At 35.4% G+C, this 24,762-nt stretch overlaps 1 protein-coding gene across 1 annotated transcript in view; it reads right to left on the reverse strand.

Moving 5' to 3' along the window:
• Positions 1 to 16,553: 16,553 nt before the first annotated feature.
• LOC145259523 (cytochrome P450 4d8-like) overlaps positions 16,554 to 24,762 on the reverse strand; it is a 32,301-nt gene continuing 24,092 nt past the window's right edge. The window contains exon 2 of the mRNA XM_080117233.1: positions 16,554 to 18,433. Coding sequence (XP_079973359.1) covers positions 16,850 to 18,418 — 1,569 coding nt within the window. The 5' untranslated portion in view covers positions 18,419 to 18,433 and the 3' untranslated portion in view covers positions 16,554 to 16,849. The remainder of the gene's footprint in view (positions 18,434 to 24,762) is intronic.

Here is a 24,762-nt window from a genome sequence, read left to right on the forward strand (position 1 = left end):
TAATTCGGGCGAGGTCACTGGACCTGGACAGCGCTCAGAGTGCTGCTTAGCATTCATTAAAAAACTGTAATTGACCCCTTGGCTAATGTTGGCATTCAACCAAGTGGTCAGGGATGAAGTTCAGAAAAGCATACTCAATCGCAGGGCCCCACTTAGACTCCTCTATCAAAGTTCTACTCAGGAACGCCAATCAGTTGACATGTCTATGACTTTTAAGTCAGACAATCCTAAGCTCCCATCGACCAGGTGCTGGAAACAGATCTCTCTATGAATGAATGATGTACTCTCATTTCAAAGAAGCAAGAAGAAAAATTGCACTAAAGCCATCATGCATTTCACAGGAAGAGGCAATACATCCAATCAATAAAGGATTAGCAGAAAGATGCAAGTGGCGCACACCTCCACTTTGAAGGCAAATCCTCACAGACACTTTGACCTTTGGCTGTACTTCTGACTAATCCTTGTCCAACTGGAAATCCAGTCTGAACCAGATGCCAAGGATCCGAACTAGGCCATCCGACCAGTTAAAATGGCCTGGCAATGCAGCCACACCTTTCCAGACAGCCAACCTCAGACCATTGGATTTACTAAGGTAGACTATAGCCCCTGTCACTCCTTTATAATGATTAAGTGCCTCGACAACTGTACATATGTCTCTACAGCTTGAGACGCACACTGTCATATGATCAGCAAACATGCAGACCCTGACTCGCACACCACCAGGTAGAGCAATTCTACACAGGGCTGGTCCAGTAATTTGAACAACGCCCAGCTCAATCCAATGAGTGTCGGTCGTGCCCGATCCATGATTGACGAGAAATTCCGAGAATCCAGGTCAAATTCTGTAAGAGTACCAAACAAAGAAACAAAAATATTTACAAATGATCTAAGGGAGATAAGCAAGTTCTTAATTCAATCTAGTTTATGTTTAAAAAGAAAGACTATGTTATTGAGAATTAATAAACAACTAACAGAACTCGTGGAAATTCCACGGTAGTTGAAAATTTTTTAACCCCATCATAAATATAATGAATAAAAATGAAATAAAGCAAATAACGACAAATTTAGAACAATTATTGGCACTTCTACACTATTAGGACGAAATTTTGTAGAAAACAATAGTTTCTACTGATTTTTTTTTTTTTGTCAATTATGATAAATTACAATGGTAGCTTCCAAATTATGCAGTCGAAATTATCTGAATCTTACTGAATTATTTTTAAAAAAAAACAACTTTAATCGCGTTAGCAGGTCAAAAATTGCGGCCATCTTGTTTAAATCGAAACGGAAAATTACCTCCTTTTTGAACTCTTCTGTGTCTTAAGATCGTTTTCATCAACTTCTACTTTTATTTTCTTTAATAAATAATTTTCTATCTTATCGATTTTCGTTATTTTTGGATATAATCATCTTAAAAATACAAGGAATACGTTGATACCACTGTTTTCATGTAGAATTCAATATTATGATTTCAGAAATTTCATCTTAATAGTGTAGAAGCACCCAGTTGTTATTCTTTTTTTTTTTTTTAACCTTTTAAAGCTAAAAAGAATTGATTTTAAAAATTTAGATTATTTTTTACAATGAAAATTTAACATAAAATGCAATTTCTTTTTTCTGAATATTTTTTTCTGTTAATTATAAAAGGAACAGGTCTCAATTCACTTATACATTTTTTTAATTTGAAAAACAAAAAACTTACAGTTTCCCCTTAACATGACTATTTTTTTTTTTTTTGTTTCTTTTTAATTATAAAATAAAACAGTCAATTTGAAACCGAAAAACAGAAAACCATTTTTTTTTTGTTTTTTTTTTTTAATTTTTGGAGAGAAAATTGTTTTAATGATTTTTAACTGATAAAGAGCAACTATAAAGGGATATAGTTTGTTTTTCATTAATTAATGTTTGCGATGATGGTGTTTTTTGTGACATTGAACTTACGGGCAAGTAAATTAATATTTAGATATTCTTTGGTCAAAAAGAAGGTCATAAATTACCAAATGGCCAGTTTTTCTTAGAGGGTGCTTGTAATTGATTCTTTTTATAAGATTTATTTCAACCAGATTTGAATCCCAGGAAAAATTGGCCAGAGTTAATTTACTTAGCATTTGGCGACCTGGCATGGCGAAATAACTCAAACTGACTTTCTAATCTGACTAACTGAAGAGTTGACGTTCTCAGCGTTCTTTTATAGTTTTGGTGAATGGAAAGTTCCAGAAATGGAGCAACACAACTTAGAACATTCCAGAAGCTCCTGAAAAAGAACATTTTTATATTTTATATTTAGAATTCTCCAGAAACTCTTAAAAACGAAGATTTTTAATGTTCTAATTTTAATGTATTAATAGTAATAATTATACATTATTGTTGTGAAGGAACATAACTGGCTATACACCGGTTACAAACTGTATATATATATTGGACTGTTTGGCAGACAGCGGCAGACAGCGGCAGATAAGCAGTCGCAGTAAGACGGATAGTCTTACGTGTTGATTATCAGACTTTCTTCCCCATACTTGTTACTATGTACTTCTATTTACCTTAGGCGAGCAGCCTTACGTTTCTGTATTATAAATAAACCCCATTACACATACCACTCGGTGTAACTCACGTTTGTCTTTATTTCCTAAGTATTTAGGAATATAACAATTATAAATATTATTATTAAAAAATTGTAATATCTTAATACTTTCATGAAGATAATGACTTCCCATCACACTTCCATACAATCAAAGTGGTACCATCTGTTGCATTCATCACAACATATCATTGGGGAAGAATCGTCATTCATAACAGAACAAGTAAAACAGAAATACCCCCCCTTCTTCTTCAAATTCAGTTTCTGCATGATACAAATGCTTTAGGGGATGGATTTGTTCACAAGCATCCCTTAATATACAGCTGGAAAAGACACGTCCATCCTTTCTACGAATGAGATGAAGAACTCTACCAAAACTCCAGAATTTCCTGGTCTAGTTTGGTGACTTTACCAAAATTATATCACTGACTGATATTTTCTCAGTAGAATGACTTATCATAATCAAACACCTTGATTCCAGTAAAGCAACTGGCCCTGACGGTATTCCAATTGTAGTACTCAAAAACTTCAACCTGAACTAGTGCCCATACTTACAAACCTGTTTAAACATTGTCTTAAGGAGAATTGCTTTCATCACCCTGGAAAATCTCATCAGTATGCCCTGTATTTAAGAATTCAGGTGATCGCTTATCTCCCTCTCAGTACAGGCCAATAATCATCTGTACATCATGAGTAAGTTGCTGGAATCTGTGATAAATAGAAAAGTAATCAACCATCTCAGAAAAAATAACCTTCTTAGTTGACACACGATATGGTTTATGTTCTGCTAGATTTGCAGCAGATGTGCTTACAGTTATATCTCATAGGATTAGCGAATCTCTCGATGGAGGCTACCTTTCTAGGGCAATTGCTCTTGACATATCAAAGGCCTTTGATAGAGTATGGCATAAAGGTTTACTTCACAAGATCTCCAGCTACGGTATAGCTGGAAATGTCTTCTCAATTATTAAATCATTTCTCTCTGATAGGTTTATAAGAGTAGTGGTTGATGGGCAGAAATCAGAAGCTCACAATATTAATGCTGGAGTCCCTCAGGGGTCCATCCTGGGTCCAACTCTCTTCCTGATCTACATTAATGATCTTCCAAATCACATCCTTACATCATTCACAGACATTTATTGTAATGACACTACTATCTATAGTATCACATCTAAGACCGTAAACGACCAAGTTCTATCTGATTCTCTCTTCTCTGATCTTGAGCACATGGTACAATGGGGAAAGAGGTGGCTTGTTACTTTTAATGCATCTAAAATCAATCTTTTATCTTTACATCACTAACGCTCTGATTCCCATCTGGCATCAATTGAAATGAATGGCTCTCGTCTTGGGGAGATCTCATGTTTTGACAAGCTTCTGGGCTTGACTTTTACTCCTGATCTTAAATGGAACACATACATTAAACCCGTTGCCAAGACTGCTGGAAAAGTGGTGGGATCCTTCTATCAATCCAGTAGATATCTCACTGCTGATGTAATTCTCTATCTATATAAGAGCCAGGTACGTCCAAGGATGGAGTACTGTTGCCACATCTTGGCAGGAGCTGCTAGAAAGAACTTATCCTGCCTTGATAGAGTTCAAAATAAACTTTGTAGCCTTGTAGGGGATGTCCTTTTCTCTTCCCTGCAACCTCTTTCTCATAGAAGAAATGCTGTGAGTTTGTCTCTGCTTTATCGTTATTTTCATGGCAAGTGCTCAACTGAGCTTCAATCTATGGTTCCCCCCTCGCCAAACTTTCACAAGAAACACCCGTCTAACAGAAAACACTATCAATAATTTCCCCCACTCTTTATCTGTGCCTAAACCTAAATGTAGATTCCATGAATAAACTTTCTTTCTTAGAACTGCACACCTATGGAATTGTCTTCTGTTTTCCTGCTTTCCAGCTGACTACAATACGGTTGTCTTCAAGTCTAATGTAAACAAGGTTTTGATGAGCCATTCCACTTAAGTTAACAAATTTACCGAATTTCCATTACTAATGATTACTTTATTGTCCAATTGTCTACTGTACACTCTTTAACCCTTATCTTCGAGTGGCCTTTTGGCCTTGATAAGTGGTGATGCCTTGGTAAAAAAATATTCCTTTCTTTTTGTCTCAAGGAAAAGAGATAATTGTTTTATCAGATTTTACGGAATTTCTTTTCTTTTCTTTTTTTTACACAGGAATCACCACTTATCAAGGCCTGGAGGTCACTCGAGGATAACGGTCAACGGGCATACATTAGTCAATGTGATTATAGCATAGTAAACATAAGTAGTGGGAATTTTGTAAATTCGATTACTTAGGGGGACGGTTCAAGGACTTTTTTTACGTTGGACTTGAAGACAATCAGATTGTAGTCAGCTGGAAAGCAGGCAATCGGAAAAGAGTTCTACAGGCGTGCAGTTCTAAGAAAGAAGCTTTGTTCATGGAATCTACATTTAAGTTCAAGCACAGATAAAGAGTTGGGGAAATGATTGATAGTGGTTCGACTAGACGAGTGTTTTTTGTGAAAGTTTGGCAAGGGAGGACCATAGATTGAAGTTCAGATGAGCATTTGCCATGAAAATAACAATAAAGCAGAGACAGGCTTGCAACGTCTCTTCTGTGGGAAAGATATTGCAGGGAAGAGAAAAGGGCATCCCCTACTAGTCTATGAAGTCTATTTTGAACTCTGCCAAGGCAGGATAAGCTGCTTCTAACAGCTCCAGCCCAGATGTGACAACAGTACTCCATCGTTGGCCATACTTGGCTTTTATATAGGTAGAGAATTGCATCAAGAGTGGGATATCTACTGGAGCAGTAGAAGGATCCCATCATTTTTCCAGCAACCTTGCCAATGGATTTGATATACATGTTCTATTTCAGGTCAAGAGTAAAGGTCAAGCCCAGAAACTTGTCAAAACATGAAGCCTCCCCAAGATGAGAGGCATTCATTTCAATTGATGCCAGATTGGTATCAGAGCGTAGATTCCACAAAGTCCTCCCTTAATTGAAGAGTTCCCAACAATCTGATCCTACTTATAGGATTGGGACAGAAGTTACCAACCTCATGCTATACTAGCAATAAACGTGAGTTATAACCAGTTTGCAAAAAATGGTTTGAAGTCAAAATATCTAAACCCTTGTCAGAAGCCATATAAGTGAGTGGTTTGTTATTAACAGCTTTTTCAATATCTGAAATGATTGTTACGAAATTGAAATATTCTCATTTCTTCTTTCCAATTAACTTGTTAAAAGCATCATAAGTGAATCGTTCAGTGTGATACCTGAATACGAAACTCAAGAATGGACTTGCATTAAAGATAATAGATTTATACCTGAAGGTATGCAGACAACCGCCATCCTTCAGGGAAAAGTAAAATCGATTTTTAGTGGTGACTGCTGCACCTCATTTAATGAGTGGACGAAGGGGATTCAACAATGTTTTCTGAAGTCTTTCTGGAATATATGTATGGGTTCAATAATGTCCATTTTTTTTCATACCCCCAGAAGACATTGATATAGTCTTCATATAGTCCCTTTTTCTCTAGAGATTCCACCATTCTCTCCAAAATCTTCAAGAAAAGGACATAATTCAACTCCACTAGAGATACCTTGTTCTCATCCCAAGCCAGGTCAATGTGGTATCTACCATTCTCCATAAGAATAGTTTTTTTTAAACTTGAATTTTATCCTCATTAAAGGACAACAAATCAGAGTCGCTGTCAATTGAGTTGAGAGAAAAAGAAATCCCAATTTCATATTCGACTGAAGATTCCTCAAAAATGGTCCCCAATAACTAGAAAACAAAGTGATAGGATTCAATACTCCTTCAATAAAGTAGTTTGAAGAATAGAATGAATGAAGGAATGGGAGTCATATTATTTATTAACCTTCTTCAAACCTTTCCCCCCAAACAATTTATTTGTTCGAAAGGAATGATACCATTTTAAGTTTGCCAAGCAGATCCATCTAGACATTTAATTAGACTAAAATTCTTCAAGTGCTGAATTAGATCCAAACCTATAATACTTTCCAAGGTGGAATGGTTTAAGTTATTATTGCCTGAACATAGATGGAATCCTGCTTCTTTTATATTTGTCATAATCTCATCAGATAAAAGGATGTCAAATTTCAAATTCAACTTATCCATAAAAAATGCATCAAAGGAAACGGGCTTTCGAGTCCCCAATTTCAAGGACACTTTCAGCTGATGAAGATTAATATTTTTGGTGCCTATAAATGTACTTATAGACATACTAACAGGTTCCGAGTGTATCCTCTCTCTTTCGAGAACCCAGTTATTTTGTACACGACATTGGAAAAGAATGAATATTGGCTGCAAGTATCTATAAGGCAATTCAAATGTATGGAGGGTCTTCTCTTTCCTTTTACTGATATATGCAGCATCGGACTAATACATATGTCGTGGGCTGACGATAATGAAATTTTCTCCACAAAGAATTGAGTAGAATTTGAATACATCGCCAAAAAATGCAACCGAGTCCCACTAATAATGAACAGATAAGGAAATCTCTTTATCTCCAGGCAATTCATCTCTTTATGCAAACTCGGGCAGCTTTTACACAAATCGAACTCTGCTGCTCGCTAAAGTTTTTAACTGAAAGATTTCAACATCGAGCAATCCTTCGTTCTATGTTAAATTTTATTGCACGATTTACAGGATTTATTGTAAATTTCCAGAAATGGTGTTTTCTATTTGGAAGAATTTCCTTCTTTTGTTGTAAAGATTTCCTAAACGGTTTCTTGTTCCCACCATGACCTTTATTAGAGAAAATGGTGGACAATTTTGGCACACGATTTTCACATTCTTTTGGGCAAAGTGCCGCCACATTGAATTCAACAATTTTTGGAACATTCTAACAATCGTCCTGAGTGAAGAATAACTATCTCTAGTTTGAAGCATTAATTTCTTTATGAACCTCAGCAGGAATCTTTTTAAATATTATATGAGCAACTAACTGTCCTGAAGATGAGCCTGCCTTAAAAAAATCTCTAGCATTCGAAAAACTGCCACAATAACTGGCAGAGGCGAAATCTCGGGGCTTAAGATTTAAATCTTCCGTCTTACTGGTTTGCCCAATCACAAGCCAGCTTCCAGTCACGTGACCGAGTGTATAAAAGGTAAAACCGACAACGCCTTCTCTCTTACTTTCTTTCCTCACTGCTCTGCCTGGCAGCAGACCTCGCTTGGGAGTTTTGGCCCCAGGTTAACGTGAGTACCACAAGCAAACATGGCTATCTTCACACCTGACCTTCTTTCTCATGCTACAAGACCCTTAATCTCTTGTTCCCTGGTTTGAAACCTGTACCTTGAACTTAACAATATTCTCTCCTAAACCCTGAGTGAACGCCAAATATTCCTGGCAGATCACAACACACTCATCAACCATACATTTAGTCAATATCCGATCTACTAGACCTTCACAGTCTGATAACCATATTTTAAAGTCAAATACATCGATTCAAATAGAATTTTTATAAAGGCTAGATTTAAACATTAAACAACCATCTTATCTCAGGTTTTTTGAACTAGAGTTCTTATTTATTGAACAATTAAACGTTATATATATATATATATATATATATATATATATATATATAGTTTAATCATATAAATATTCAAAAATCAAGCAATAAAGTTTATATATCTATAAAAGTGAAATTGTGTGTGTGTGTGTGTGTGTGTGTGTGTGTGTGTGTGTGTGTGTGTGTGTGTGTGTGTGTGTGTACACCAAACTACTTTATCAATTTTCAGTCTACAGACTCGAGATAAGGGATATTGAGATTTGATAAAATCTTTTTAATAAGGGATATTGAGATTTGATAAAATCTTTTTAATCAGTTTTCGGCCAGAAATTTGGCCATCAAAGGGTCAAAGTTCAATAATTTGACCTTTGAAAATTCTACCAAACTCCTCCGTCAATTTTGGGTCTAAACACTTGAAATTTTAGATGTAGGTTACTTGGACATGGATCAAACATTTTAATTTGATTTTCGCCTAAAACAATAAATGTTAAGGGGTCAAAATTGGGGTCAAAGTTTAAAAACATTTGATCTCTTCGGTCTTTACCAAATTACTCAGCCAATTTTTGGTCTAAACATTTAAAATTTTACATAAAGTATATTTAGATATAGGGCAAGCTTTTTAATCGGTTTCTGGCTGAAATTTTGGCTGCCAAGGGGTCAAAGTTCAAAATATTTGACCTTTGCGGTCTCTAGCAAACTATTCAGCCAATTTGGGGTCTAAACATTTGAAATTTTACATAAAGGGTATTCAGACATGCAGCAAGCTTTTTAATCAGTTTTTGGGTGAAAGTTTGGCTGCAAAGAGATCAAAGTTGAAAGAGTTGACCTTTACAAACTCTACCAAACTCTTCCACAAATTTTGAGTCTAACACTTGAAATTTTAGATGTAGATTACCTGAACATGAGTCAAACTTATATATATATATATATATATATATATATATATATATATATGCACCTAAAGTTATGAACAATACATAGGGCCGGAGCAAAGCCGAGCTGAACTGCTAGTATTTTAAAATACCAAATTAATTAATGAGACAGAAAGAATTTCTCCACACAGAATGAGAATCACTTCTGCTAAACTAAGCAGGATGCACGCCTCTACAAAGGCTCTTCTTCAAAAATTCACAAAAATAACTTCGTTTCTGCAAAAATTCAAAAAATAACTTTGCTTCTGCAAAAATTTATCTGTGTGAAGAAAATTCACAGAAATGAACGACCCTTGTAAACACAAAATTCACAAAGATTTTTATTTTTAAAGGATTTCTCGATTCAATCTGCAGTTGTCGAAGCAATACGCCTCTGCCTGCCATCAGGGCTGGTAGTGGTCTCTTCAGGACCCATCCTTCTTGACTAAGGTAAATCAAGACTTTGGAAGAATAGCGACTATTTGTATCACCATATGGTTGAAAAGCTCTTATAAGGTCCATGACAGAAATTGAGTTGAATCTGTAATTTCTTTTAATTCAACCTCCCCACAATAGAGATTTATTCACAGAAGTATGAGTTTCCAAGGAGGCTTTTGCAGAAATAAGGTGGGAAAAGTTTCTCTAAATTAGAGACGAATGTAACATGTCCTTACATGGTGAAGTCGACTTAGAAACTGAAACTACACCTTTATTTGTTGCATCACACCTGTATTTAAAAAAAAGGAAAAAATGTTCAAAGGCAACTCCCGAAATGCAACAGTGGAAGTGCTCTAGACGATGTGAATTCCAACACTTTTTCCATTCAACAATTCAACTGAAACTGTTTTTTTTTTTTTAATGGAAATGTTCTTTTTTTTTTTTTTTAACTTTTTCCTCTACTTTTCTTTTGATTCATGGTAAAAAAAAAAAATTAAGAAAGGAAACTATCGATAAAATTAAAAAAAAATAATAATCCAGTTCTTTCTGGGTGCGTTTCACTTCATATTCCAGTTTCAATCTCATTTTCAAAAATAGATCTTTGCTTGCATCATCAAATGTTGAAATTTTTTAAAAATACGAGAAAAACTCTTTGGAATTATCTCCCTTGGATTGGTTATGTCATCTTCATCTACCGAGGAGCAATTCTATCTGTGTATTTAACTCCTTCCCGCTACATGAAGATGTGACACAAGGCTGGGAGAATGTGGGGAATTTGGCCACGACAAACATAAATATAGATGTAAGCCTGTTCACTGAAAAATTACGTAATGCTTGAGATACTAGCAAACAAAACCTGTAGAGCAGTCATACTTTCAAAAATTAATGAGAGCTTTTTACAAAAACATTAGAAAACTTTTCAAATTTGCATTAAATAAGAGAAAAATAAGAAATATGAATTATACAGAATTGTTAGAAAATTACCTCCAGACTATAGTGGAATGAGGCCACAAATGGATGGTAACATTTAATGCTAGTAAGACTAAGCTGCTCTCCTTTAACAATTACAAAACATCTCTCCAACCACTGATATCCTTGACAAATAACACCCTACCTGAGGATTCTTCATTCAAACTCCTTGGTCTAACATTCATGGGCAATATGAACTGGAACAAATACATTGCGAAGGCTGCTACAAAGAAGGCAGGTTTCATTTATCAAGCTAGACATACCTGAGAGTATTCTGCACCTCTACAAGGCCACTATTCACCCATATATGGAGTATTGTTGCCACATCTGGACTGGTGCATCTACCACTAGCCTCTTCCTCTTGGATAGGGTTCAAAAAAGTTTTCAATCTAATAGTCCCACTTTTTCAACTAAGCTCCAGCCCCTGTCCCATCGCCACAATGTTGCATTTCTGTGCCTATTTTATAAATATTTTAATGGAATGTACTCTGATGAACTCGTTGCACTTGTGCCCCCTCGATGTACATATTCCTGACAAACCCACTTAGCAACAAAATTTCACCCCTTCATTGCTAATGTCCCTAAATGCCAGAAAGCTTTCTTCCCTTGAACGCCTAAACTTTGGAATTCCCTTCCTGCTATCTGGTTTTTAACTGTACTGATATGCAGAAGTTTAAATTTAACGCAAACCAGTATATTGTTAATCTTTCCTAGGTATGGTCCCAAATAATAGCTCCTTACATCCAAGTGGGAATATATCTTGGTAGGAGTGAACGTGAGTAAAAAAAAAAAAATACTGAAATTAAAGTTATTCAATGTTAAGTTAAAAAAAAGAAGAAGAAAATTTAGAATTAATTCAAAAGGGAAAAGCTTTCTGTTGTTTCTGCAAAACATTCTGTAAATAAACATTTTGTTGTTTCATGGATTTAAAAGACTAAAATTCATTTATTATTTACTTTAAAAATTGTATTACAAAATGGAAAATAAATGGACACAATTCGATTCATACTGAAACTGAACTTTTTTCAATATAAATTAAAAAGCAAAAACAAGAATTGGTACTTCTATATTGAACAAATGAAATTCGAAAATCAAAATATTGAATTTCAAGTAAAACAAATAGTGCCTACGTACTTGTCATGTCGCAAATAGTAACATATCCAAAAATTATGAAAAAATAATTAATAACAAAGTTTTTCATAAAGTTTATATGTAGAATAAAATTTGTCCAACATTTTGAATTACATTCATCACATGACGTAAGCAACAGAACTTAATTATCTCCCCTGCGAACTCGTCTCTTTTTTAGTTAGTGAAATATAGCAATTTTGTTCCATTTTACAAATTTCTTTTTTCATTAATGATTATTTTTCATTTGCTTTTACTTGAAACTCAATATTTTTATTTGTTCGTTTAATATAGAAGCACTCAAGAATTATGTATGTAGAATTATGTATTTTTATTGAAAATATCAATGTTCATGGATTTCTAAATACTGAACAGTTGTCTCTCTTTAATTGATATTTTCACTAGCTTCGAGCTGCCCCTTCTTTATCTGTTAACTGTAGACGTGAATTTTAAAGAAATCACTCTGAGTTGTCTCCCTTTGATTTTTGTATTTTTTTAAAAGGCATGTAATGCAAAATGTTCTTTCTCTTTGGTGTATAGCTTTTTTCAAGTACAGATGTAAAAAAAATAAACAGACACGCTTCTGTGCATCTCTGTGTGTGTTTAGAAAATGTTACGTTGTTAATTCATTTGTTTCTTTTGTCATCATCAATACCTTCCACGATATGAAGTTATTTAAAGAACAAAGGTATGTTTTTCTTTATTTACTTCATAATTAATATAACTAAGGTTATTAATCAAACCAACATTTTTGAAGCAAGAGACAAAAACCGCAAAAACTGAATTATGAATTTAGAGAATAAAAAAACAATAATTAAACAAATTGAAAGATAAATAATTTTTTAAATGAAAAAATTAAAATTAAAAAAAATAATTTAAATATAAAGTTACTTTGCGGAAATATATCTTTTCAAATCAAACTTATAGGAAAATCTGCTGGATAATTTAGTTATAAAAATGGGGTTTTAAATAATGTTATTATTTCAGCATGGACTGTATTCTACATAATACCAAAAATGAAAATTAATGAATTTTGAGCTCTTATTTAGAATTTGACCCAATAAAAAAAAAATAGAAAATACAGAAAAATCTTTAAGAGATATGTATCCATCATGGAATGAAAATGTCATACTCCCAAAACCATGTAAATTGATCAAGATTTTTTTTTTTTTTTTAAATAAGAAAATTATATTTTATGACAAGCGAGATGGAAGAGCCGGGAGCTACCATGTTTTTTTAAAATATGTTAAGATTCAAAGTGGACAACTGTGACTTTCATAAGTATGGCTATTATTTTCTTAAAAAGTACAGAAAAATCTTTATTATATCTGCAACTGCCACAGAATGAAGATGTCATATTCCAAAAATTATGTAAATTGATCAAGTAGTTTTTTAAACCAAGAAAAACAAAATTTACAATTTTTACCTATGAAAAATTTTTAATTATTTGAATATAAATAAAATCTCGGTAGTCGAATTGATTTGTCACCTTTGAATTTATACATATTTAAAAACAACATGGCGGCTCCCGACTTTTGTCTTGCTCATCATAAAATTTGATTTTCTTAGTTAAAAAAACTACTGGATCAATTCATGTGATTTTTGGAATATGAGAGTGATGGGTATGTATATCCTAAAGATTTGGTTGTATTTTCTGTATTTTTGATTTTTTAATAAATTGAAATTTTAAATAAGAACCGTTTTGTTTTGTTTTTTAATTCTTATGTGATAGCAAATAACAAAATCAACAATTCTTCTAACCTTTATCCTCGAGTGGCTCCTGTGTTTTAATAAGAGGTGTTGCATCAGTAAAAAAGATTAATAATTACAAGTTCTAGATATGTCCAATAAACAACAGTAAGAAAAAGAGCTGACAATTATCATATATTTATTAAACATAAATTAAAAATGCCAATATATCTTCTTTTATGTTTTTGTTTTCAACTTTAATTAAAGAACAGTTCCAAAATTCATGTGTAAAATGTTTTTGACTTCCTCCAAATGTTTTTGACTTCTTCAAAATGTTTTTGACTTCCTCAAAATGTTTTTGATTTCCTCCAAATGTTTTTGACTTCCTCCAAATGTTTTTGACTTCCTTCAAATGTTTTTGACTTCCTCCAAATGTTTTTGACTTCTTCAAAATGTTTTTGACTTCCTCAAAATGTTTTTGATTTCCTCCAAATGTTTTTGACTTCCTCCAAATGTTTTTGACTTCTTCCAAATGTTTTTGACTTCCTCAAAATGTTTTTGATTTCCTCCAAATGTTTTTGACTTCCTATAAATGTTTTTGACTTCCTCAAAATGTTTTTGACTTCCTCAAAATGTTTTTTACTTCCTCAAAATGTCAAAAGTGAAGTTCAGCAGTGATACAATAACACACTTCTACGAGGATGGAGAACACGTGGACATATATGTTAACAAAATAAGGAAACTCGCAGAAATGGCTGGATTGATGGAGAAAAGGGCTTCCCAATGACGTCACAATAGAGTTGCAACCATTATCAGGCATTTAAATTTTTACCATGAGCGATTTGCTAACGTGGGCAAGATACAACTGAAGATACTGTTGCACTCTGAAAGAAAGTCAAAGTTCTGCCCACAATGAATCCCCTAACAGGGATCATCTGTTACAGGTGCAGTGGCCAGAACATATGGCCAAAGACTGTGCAATGGAACAAGTATTAGAAAGTCGCACCAGAAATTACAATGTTTGAAGAGCAACAAGATTATCCACTTTGCTTCAGATTGTTAGGGAAACAGCTCGGGGAAAACACGTGAGTGTCAGTCTACAAGTGAACAACGAGGCCCATCCAGTAATCCACACATTCATTGACAGACGACAATGAATGGCACTGGTTGACACTGACTGCTCAAAAACTCTGATGAACAAAGCAGTATTTATAATTGGAGATGCCAGATTGTCAAAGTGATAGCAGCAGATGTAAAGGTTATGAGATGGCATGGTACCAGCTAAAATGAGCTTACAGTGGATAGTCTGTGCTGTTTACACTTGAAAGGTTTAGTCATCAAAGGAAAACCGTTAGGCTTTTATCTATTACAAGGATTGAATGCAAGAAGTTGGAGGAAGTGCATTTGACTGAGTGAGGTTCATTTTCTTGTGGAGAATGTATCCAGTTGTGTTGCAATCAAAATCGATAAGCCTGACTTCAGTGTCGTATTTGACCAACAGAAGGAGTCGACTGCTTTGTGGAAATGTATGGGTGCCAAACACCAGGACAACTAAAGAATCAAAGACTAGAGTATACCATGGCCAAGGATATTTGGGTTAAATACAGAAAAGAACTAAACTTTTGGCTGAAAAATGGATGGTGGGTACTACATACAGAAAAAGATCTAGGTCTAACTCAGGCCGTAATTCCATTAATGGCAGTAGTACAGACAAAGAAGAACAAAGTACAACCTGTGATTAACTACAGGGAGCTTGATGTCTTTGTTGATGCTATTATTGCAAATGCAGATTTATGTGCACAAACGTTGCAGGAATGGTGGTTTGAATGCTCCAATGTTGCCATATTGGACCTGAAGAAGGCCTACCTTCAGGTGCACATACACAAATCACCGTCGCTCTTTCAGACAATGATGTTGAAGAGGCAAAGGTATTACCTCACATGACTTGAGTTTGATCTGAACATTGTGCTGATAATAATGCAATCAATTTTGAACGTAATCTCCCAGGATATATCAATACAATGACAACATTTTCATGTTACATTGACAATATTTTAATTAGTTTACATCTCAGATGTGCAGATTAAATGAAGGAATATTTGCACAAATTTGGACTGACCTGTGAGTTTCCTCAGTGGCTTCAAGGAGATGCATGAGTTCTCAGATTGCATATTCACAACGACAGTAGTAGGTTTCAATGGATACGGTAGTAGATACTCCAGAATCTTCAACAGTCATGACAAGGCAAACAATCTTTTCAGTTTGCAGGAAACTGGTTTGTCATTTACCTGTTTGCTAGTGGCTCAACATAGCTACTGTGCACATGAAATTTTGTACCAACACAGTTACAACTGGCTGGGATGATGAAATGCTAAAGGCCAACAGATCAGTCATTGAGGATGCAGCAGAGACACTCAGGCAACACCTCCATTCTAGAACTGCATTGTATGCATAGTGCATCTTGGATAATCGTCAGGTCAGAAAGAATTCAGAGTTGCTGAGATGACTCATACTTGGTGCCTAAATCCATTCGGAGTAGTTCATCTACTCCAACCATCCAAACCACTCAATGAATGGTTCCTGAGAAGTCCCCCCCCTCACTAAACCTTTATGGAATTCCTTTCTAGTAAACTGAGCACAGGATCATGGAAGCTTTTTGAGATTAGAGGTATTGTAAAACATGTGGAATTAGAATGAAAAACAAAGTGGCGATCTCATTTGACCCAGATAATCGCTAACAAATCGATAATGTATCAAAATACTGATAAAACATTACAATATCGCATGCTTGGTGACATTTATTGAATGTGTTTCTCTCAGTATTTTGTTTCATTTTCAATTTTTGAGCGATTATTGAGGCTCAAATGAGACCGCCACTTTTTTTTTCGTTCTCACTCAACACATTTTACAATTCTTATATTTTTAACTCAAAAAGTTATCCACGTAAGTAGAAAGTTAACTTATCTTGCCTTTGGTAACATTTATTTGTTGAATATTTATTTTTTCACAACTTATTTAGCTTGGTTGTCTATTCTGGAAAATGACCAATTTTCTTTTTACTATCATTTCAAAAATCATTTTTTATCATAAATTATTTAAAATTGACAGACTGTTGTTGTTAATTTGACAGAATGTTTAACTCAAATTTGAGTATCATTGACTTGCAGGTTTTGTCAATCAAATAATTTTTATCTACAAAAAATTACAACTGTTATTTTGAAAATAAAAAAATATAACATATGTTTGCCAAACAAAATGATCTAACTCAGGAAAAAAGGAAACAAAAAAAAAACAGGAAACAAGATAGAGGGGAAGTACCTTTTTATTACTTAGAAGATAGTCCATCATTAATGTCAAGAAATTTCATTATTTCAAAAAGAAATATTTTTTAAAATCAAAGTGACACTTTATCGATCTATAACTTTTATGAGTTAGTTTTTACTGAGTAGATTGTGGTGCACCAATGGAATACACAGATTAAGGAGTTTTTTTGCATCCTTTTTATGCATCAGGAATATATGATGTTGATACAGCTGATGATATCAGCCATTACGTGAATCTCTTAGAAATTATCTTTCATCTCTCCAATTGTGTACAAAACTAGTCAGCAATTTTAACTTTTAATACAAGCGGCGGGTCTGGGCGCATTGTGACCATCATGACTTTCCGATAAGTAACGTCCGGGAGGGGTAAAAATTCAAATTTGTTGACTAACAAAGCCAAAACTGTCTTCATTTCCATGAGAGCAAATTTGTATCCGATACACATCCTGCTTCCACCAATGAATGGTAAAAAAGAATACGGATAAATAGTATTGGATTCATCAAACCTTTCCGGGCGGAAGACGAGAGGATCTTCCCAGTATTTTGGATTCCTATGCAGGGAGGCAATGCTAATGTTTACTTCAGTCCCTTTGGGGAAATAATATCCTTCAATATAATTGTCTTCTATTGCTTGTCGCATAACCATCGGAACTGGAGGAAGTAATCTAAGAGTTTCTTTGATGACACATGTAAGATACGTCATTTTCTCCAGATGCTCAGGTGTAAGTGACTCTTCGTTTTGAGACATAATTGAACGGACCTCTTCTCGGACTTTAACCTGAATTTCAGGGTGAATTGATAACTGATGAAGAACCCACGTCATTCCAATACTGGTTGTTTCATGACCTGCTAACATAAAAGTTAGGACTTCATCTCGAAGCTGTTTATTGTTAAGTATAGATTGGTTATCAACATCCTTTGCTTTCATCAGGTTATCTAAAAGGTTCGTAACATCAGTTTCTTCATCACTCATCTCCATTTCATGACGCTTTTTCTTGATCACCGAGTACACTAATTCGTTAACCTTTTCTACTTGGGTATCATAACTGTCCATGAATCTTCCCTGAATCTTGCGCAAAATTGGAAATATAATACGGAGGATCGTTAACCAAGACAACTTAAATTCTCCAAGGATTTTCCGGAAATTCGAAGTAATCTCACTGCTGCAATGATGTATGGCATTGAATTCATAATCGAATGCAAACTTACCGATCACATCAAGGGTCAAATTTGTCAGTTCTGAAGTGATGGGGATATTGTTATAAACTTCACTATCATTCTTACACTGCATCTTGTTAATCTCCTTGAGCCACATCTCTGTCAACTCTTTTCCAGCTTTCTCAAACTGAGGAATGATTTTGTTTAAAATGCTCAGTTTGAAGGATGAGTTACAAATCTTGCGATTTCGACTATGCAATTCACCTTCAGATGTTACAAGTCCATTTCCAAGCAAAGATTTCAGCAACATATACGCAGGCTTTGATTTCTGGTAAATTTTAGACTTGGTAACAAACATGGACTTGGCCACATCCGCATCACACACCATAACCCGATCAGCTCCGAATAACCAATAGTAACGGAAGACAGAAGATTTTAGATTGTTCATCCAACGCACAGAAAATTCTCCAGCTTCAGAATGCATCAGTTCAAGTACAGAACCAAAGATTGGCACAAACGGACTGCTTGGAAGGTACTTGAGAGGTGAATAGTAGATGCGCAGAAATTGGGTATAAATGATAAATGAAATTAAAGAAACAATTGCCACCTGCAGAATTGCAGACCAAGTAAGTAAAACAGAGGCCGCATGAGCGCAGTTGGTAACATTCAATATAATTTCATCCAACATTTTTTAGGTTTGGATCTGAAAAATATAAAATAAATAAAAGTAAATCTTTTTATATAGAAAGTTATGCATGTATGTATATATACAAGGTGTCTCAAAAAATGTACTTTTGTGCCGTTTGCAAATCACTTGGCGTACATTATTATTGTTGTCTGGATAATAATGATCATCAATTTGCTCCATAAGGCTCCATAAGATTTCCACCTTAGAAATTGCCAAAGAATTACACCGTGATTATCGTACAATAAAAAATATTGTACTAACCCTCAACTTTGCAACAGGCGTTTTGACAAAGGTAAAATTCGTAAGAAATCATATCTGTCACGTCGAACAATGAGCAAGATCAAGAGAGAAGTTTGCCGTAACCCACTTGAAACTAGCAAACAAGTTTTTTAAAATACTGGCGTTCCTGATGTGCCCAAATCAACTCGTTGCCATATCTTAAGGACGATTGCAAAATTTGGAAAGCCAGAGGCCTTTCCTCAGTTGAAGGATATCCACAAGAAAAAGAGGATGGAGTGGGCAAGAGATTACATGAAGGTGAATTTTCAAATTGTTTTGTTCACCGATGAGTGTCAAGCGACCCTTGATGGACGCGATGCGTGGAGGGGAGGATAGTACCATAATGAGGGTCTACATCCCCAAATGATCCGGTGTAAACAAGAAGGTGGTGGTGTGATGTTCTGGGCTGTAATCATTGGCAATGAGCTGGTAGGACATTCAGAATCGCAGATGGAGTGAAAATTACCACCAAACTCTACATTGACTTCATTAAGGAATACTTGGAACCCTGGCACAAGTAGAAGAATTTGGCATTCCGGAAAAAGATGTATTCATGCATGATAATGCACCGTCTCATTCTGCAAGGATAGCCACTGAATATTTGGAGAGAGTTTTTGCCAGACATGGGAAAATAATGCGATGGCCAGCCTGTTCTTCAGATTTAAATCCCATCGAAAATTTGTGGAGCATCTTGAAACAAAATATTTACTCCAGAGGAAGGCAGTACAACTCAAAGAATGACCTCTGGAATGCTATTCTGACTGCTGCCAAAGACATTTCATCAGATGAAGTCGAAAGTTTGTCATCTTCAATGGACCAAAGGCCTTTTGTTCTTGTCAATAAAAATGGCAATTATATAAGACTAGCGGGGAGTATCCGGCGTTGCCCGGGTGTTTGGAGGTGTGTGTGGCTTTGGGTAAATCAAAACTCCGGGGGGGGGGGGGGTAAATTTTAAAAAAAAAAGTTTTGGTAGGTAAGTATGAGGATCGAACCCGAACCCGAACCCTTGATGCGAAGTTGGAAATTAAAGTGTGAAAAAAAAAATGTGAAATGTTAACCATTAGGCCACCGCGAAATACTGATGGAAGCACGTTTGAATTTATTTAATTATTTAGAATTGGCACGTGCACACTTTAATGACTTAATGAGGTCAACTTTGACTGCGGGATAGTATTTCATTTACTGCGGTAACGCTTTTTTTATTTTTATTTTCCCAAGATGTTGGGGGGGGAGGACCAGCTCCCCATAAAAAGGAGATTGTCCAAATTGAATAGCAATTGTCTGATATAAGGAAAATTTCCACATTGATCAAATTTGATTGCTTTCGGACATTTCCGGTGATCGCGACTGGAAAAATACCGCCAGAATTAGTGTCGCTTTTATTATACGAAAAAGCCTAATCCACATGCAGCGAGCAGAAAATGTTGAATATTTATCTTCCCAAAGTCGAGCAAATTAAATAGACAGGCGACCTCCGTTGTTAACTTGTAGATATTATGATTTATATGTGATATAAAGAGTTTTAAGAAGTTGTGAGTTGATCGACCGCTTCTCGGAAAAAAGCCTTTCTTGGACATACACAAAAAGCGAACATACATACACAAATTTTCGCTTTTATATATATAGATATCGAACTACGAAACCATATTTAAGTTGTTTGTCCTTTATTATTGTTGTTCTCAATTTACAAATTCCTAGAATAATCAATGTTTCGATGATCTTTTAGCACTTCGCCATATTTTAGCATTGGTTTGCATATAAAAAAATGCAAATCACCAAAATGGCTGCCAATTGTTTATTACTGTGCAGATTAGCTTAACATTTTAGATCTGTGCTTGTGTTAGTGTTGCCATATAACGTGCTAAATTTCACAAATTTTCATTGAAAACTATCGGAGTTGGAACAAAAAATATTTTTGCATATAATTCCGGCACGGGGTGTATATATATATATACATACTCACATGCACCCATACATACACATATATATATATATATACATATATGATGATTGCAACGTCTTGTCAAACCAGTGCCACTCCCTCAGTCACTGAAAGTTCATGTGCTCGAGATGACTTTTTAGTCCTGCCAGTGACCTGCACACCTTCAAGCAGATATGACACTGAAAATGATCATTGGTATACATACATATATATATATATATATACACATACATACATATATGTGCATACATATACATACACATACATATACACATACATATATATATACATATATACATATATACATACATACACATATGCACATTCCTACATACAAATATGCACATATATACATATGCATTCACATATATACACATACATACATACATGCACACATATACATATACACAAACATATACATATACATGCACATACATACATATACACACAGGCATATACATATACACATATGCATACACGCACATGCATATATATACATATACATGCACATACATACATATACATACACGTATACATACAGACACACATAAATATACATACATATTATACACATATATAATCATATACACTTACATATACATACACATACACACATATACATACATACACATACATATACATACATATATATACACACATACATATACATGTGTATATATGCATACATACACATACATATACATGCAAACATATACATATATACATACATATACACACATATATATATACATGCATATACATATATATACATACATATATACATATACACATACATATACATATATAAATATACATACACATATACACTTACACATATACATATAGATATATATACACACATACATACATATATGCCTATAATAATGGTAGATCACTTGTTACATGCTTCCAACTTGCCAGGCCTGCATGCGTCAAAAATTTTTATATCGGACTTTTTTGGGTTTTTCTTTTTAGACAAATGTCTGAGGGAGTATCCGTACAAAGATGTTATTTTTTTTTTTTTTTTTTTTTACAAAGGCCAAAGGCATCACCACATTATCAAGGCCCAGAGGCCACTCAAGGATAAGGGTTAAAGAGTGTACAGTAGAAATTGGTCAATATAGTAATCATTAGTAATGAAAATTTGGTAAATTTAATAACTTATATGGAACGGCTCATCAAGAACTTATTTACCTTAGACTTGAACACAACCATATTGTAGTCAGCCGGAAAGCAGGAAAACGGAAGACAATTCGACAGGCGTGCAGTTCTAAGAAAGAAGCTTTGTTCATGGAATCTACGTTTAGGTTTAGGCACAGATAAAGAGTGGGGGAAATTATTGATAGTGTTTACAGCTAGACGAGTGTTTCTTGTGAAAGTTTGGCGAGGGGGGACCATAGATTGAAGCTCAGTTGAACACTTTCCATGAAAATAACGATACATCAGAGACAAACTCGCAACATCTCTTCTGTGAGATAGAGGTTGCAAGGAGGAGAAAAGGACATCTCCTACGAGGCTACGAAGTCTATTTTGAACTCTATCAAGGCAGGACAAGTCCTTTCTAGCAGCTCCTGCCCAGATGTGGCAACAGTATTCCATCCTTGGACGTACCTGGCTCTTATATAGGTAGAGAATAGCATCAGCAGTGAGATATCTACTGGATCGATAGAAAGATCCCACCATTTTTCCAGCGGCCTTGGCAACAGATTTGATATACGTGTTCCATTTAAGATCAGGAGTAATGGTCAAGCCCAGAAGCTTGTCAAAACTTGAGGCCTCCTGAAGACGAGAGCCATTCATTTCAATTGATGACAAATGTGAATTAGAATGTTGATGATGTAAAGAGAGAAGCTTGGTTTTAGATGCATTAAAAGTAACCAGCCACTCCTTTCCCCATTGTACTACGTGCTCAAGATCAGAGGAATTGGAGAGAACTTGGTCGTTTACTGTCTTAGATGTGCTACCATAAATGGTAGTGTCGTCAGCATAAATGTCTACAAATGATGTAAGGATATGATTTGGAAGATCATTAATGTAGATCAGGAAAAGAGTTGGGCCCAGGATGGATCCCTGAGGGACACCGGCATTAATACTGTGAGCTTCTGATTTTTGCCCCTCAACTACTACTCTTATGAACCTATCAGAAAGAAATGATTTAATAATTGAAAAGACTTTTCCAGCTATACCATAGCTAGCGATCTTATGAAGTAAACCTTTATGCCATACCCTATCAAAGGCTTTAGATATGTCAAGAGCAATTGCCCTAGAAAGATTGCCACGGTCGAGAGATTTGCTAATCCTATGCGATATAACTGTAAGGACATCTGCTGTAGATCTAGCAGAACGGAAACCATATTGAGTGTCACTAAGAAGGTTATTTTTGTTGAGATGTTTGATTACTTCTCTATTTAACACAGATTCTAGCAACTTACTCATGACGCACAGGAGACTTATTGGCCTGTACTGAGAGGGGGATGAGCGATCACCTGAATTCTTAAATACAGGGCATACTGATGAGATTTTCCAGGGAGATGGGAAACTATTCTCCTTAAGACAACGTTTAAACAGTTTTGTAAGTATGGGCGCTAATTCAGGTTGAAGTTTTTTGAGTACTATAATTGGAATACCATCAGGGCCAGTTGCTTTACTGGAATCAAGGTTTTTGATTAGCTTGGCAACATCACGTACAGATATACGTATATCACATAGCGTGTTTTCTGATACAGGAGGAAATATTGGAGGTTGGCGGTCTTGGTCGCAAAGGGTAGAATTAGCTGCAAAGTTCTTGACAAAGAGTTTGGCTTTGTCTGATGCTGGCGAGATTACCTCAGGTTCATTGATAATAGTTGGGATGGAGCACACGCTTCTATTCAGGATTCTGTTTGCTATTTGCCAAAACTGGTGGGAACCAAGCCTCTGCTCAGCTACTTTGGACTTAACAGATTGAGCATACAACACTCTTGCGTTCCTTATTACTTTCTTACAATGGTTGCTGGCAGTCCTGAAAACGGCTTTAGTTTCCATACATCTATTACGTTTGAAGCAGTGGAAAAAGTGATTTCTGTGCGCAATGGCAGCAGCACATTCTGGAGAGAACCATGGCTGACTGTTAGGTTTTTGCTGAAACTTTTTAGAGGGTATGAAATGGTCAATACCTACAATTAACCATTCAGTTAGGTCTAATACTATAGAGGACACATCCTTTTTAAACATGGAATGCAGAGGTAGATCAGATATAAATGTACGGAAGCTATCCCAGTCAGCCTTAGTGTATCGATATACTGTATGATGAAGAGGTACGTCTGGGGACTTATTACATTTCATTTTTATCTTAATTGATACAACAGAGTGGTCGGAAGATCCAAGAGGCGACAGAACAGAAACTGAACATAGTTCAGGGCAAGTTGTGAGAAAAAGGTCTAGTAGGCTCGCATACTGGCCGTCATTATCGGGCACACGGGTAGGTTCCTGAACAATCTGAGTGAGGTCATAGGCAATGGAGAAATCATGACAGAACCTCCCCTCATCATCGGTCTTGTTTGAGTGGGTCAACCATTCGACGTTGTGAACATTGAAGTCTCCACATACGTGAATGTTAGCTGAAGGATAAGTAGAAAGGACTTGGTCAATTTTCTCAGATATGCTTTGAAAGATAGTAACTCCGCTGTTGTGGGGGCGATAGAGAGTAAATATAAATGCAGTAGTGTGAGCTAAAGCAACCCGGAAGCACATATAGGGTAAGTTAGGATCTTCCCTGGAGATGTCCCTCCCACATGGAAAGCTATCTTTAATATAGGCACATATTCCATGCCCATGGCGATCTTGGGGGTCAGATTTAGAAGTTAACTTAGAGTATCCTGAAATTGCAAACTCATCTAGGGAAATAGCCTGTCCAATGCCAGTTTCACTTAAAAATAAAAGGTCTGGTTTAGTCTCCTGTAATTGGGTTTCAACCTCTGGAAGGTTAGAACGAAGACCCCTGATGTTGGAGAAGGAGACATGGTAGTAGGGGTCTACGTTGGAAGTTGGAGAACCGGGTTTAATCGTGTATTTTTTCTTGAAACTTGTCATGATGAAATTTTGGAATTTGTGGACTAGGTCGACAGATTTACTTAGAGCAGGA

This window comes from Euprymna scolopes, chromosome 3, assembly GCF_053919585.1.
Source record: "Euprymna scolopes isolate OS-2025 chromosome 3, ASM5391958v1, whole genome shotgun sequence".
Lineage (NCBI taxonomy): Eukaryota > Metazoa > Mollusca > Cephalopoda > Sepiida > Sepiolidae > Euprymna > Euprymna scolopes.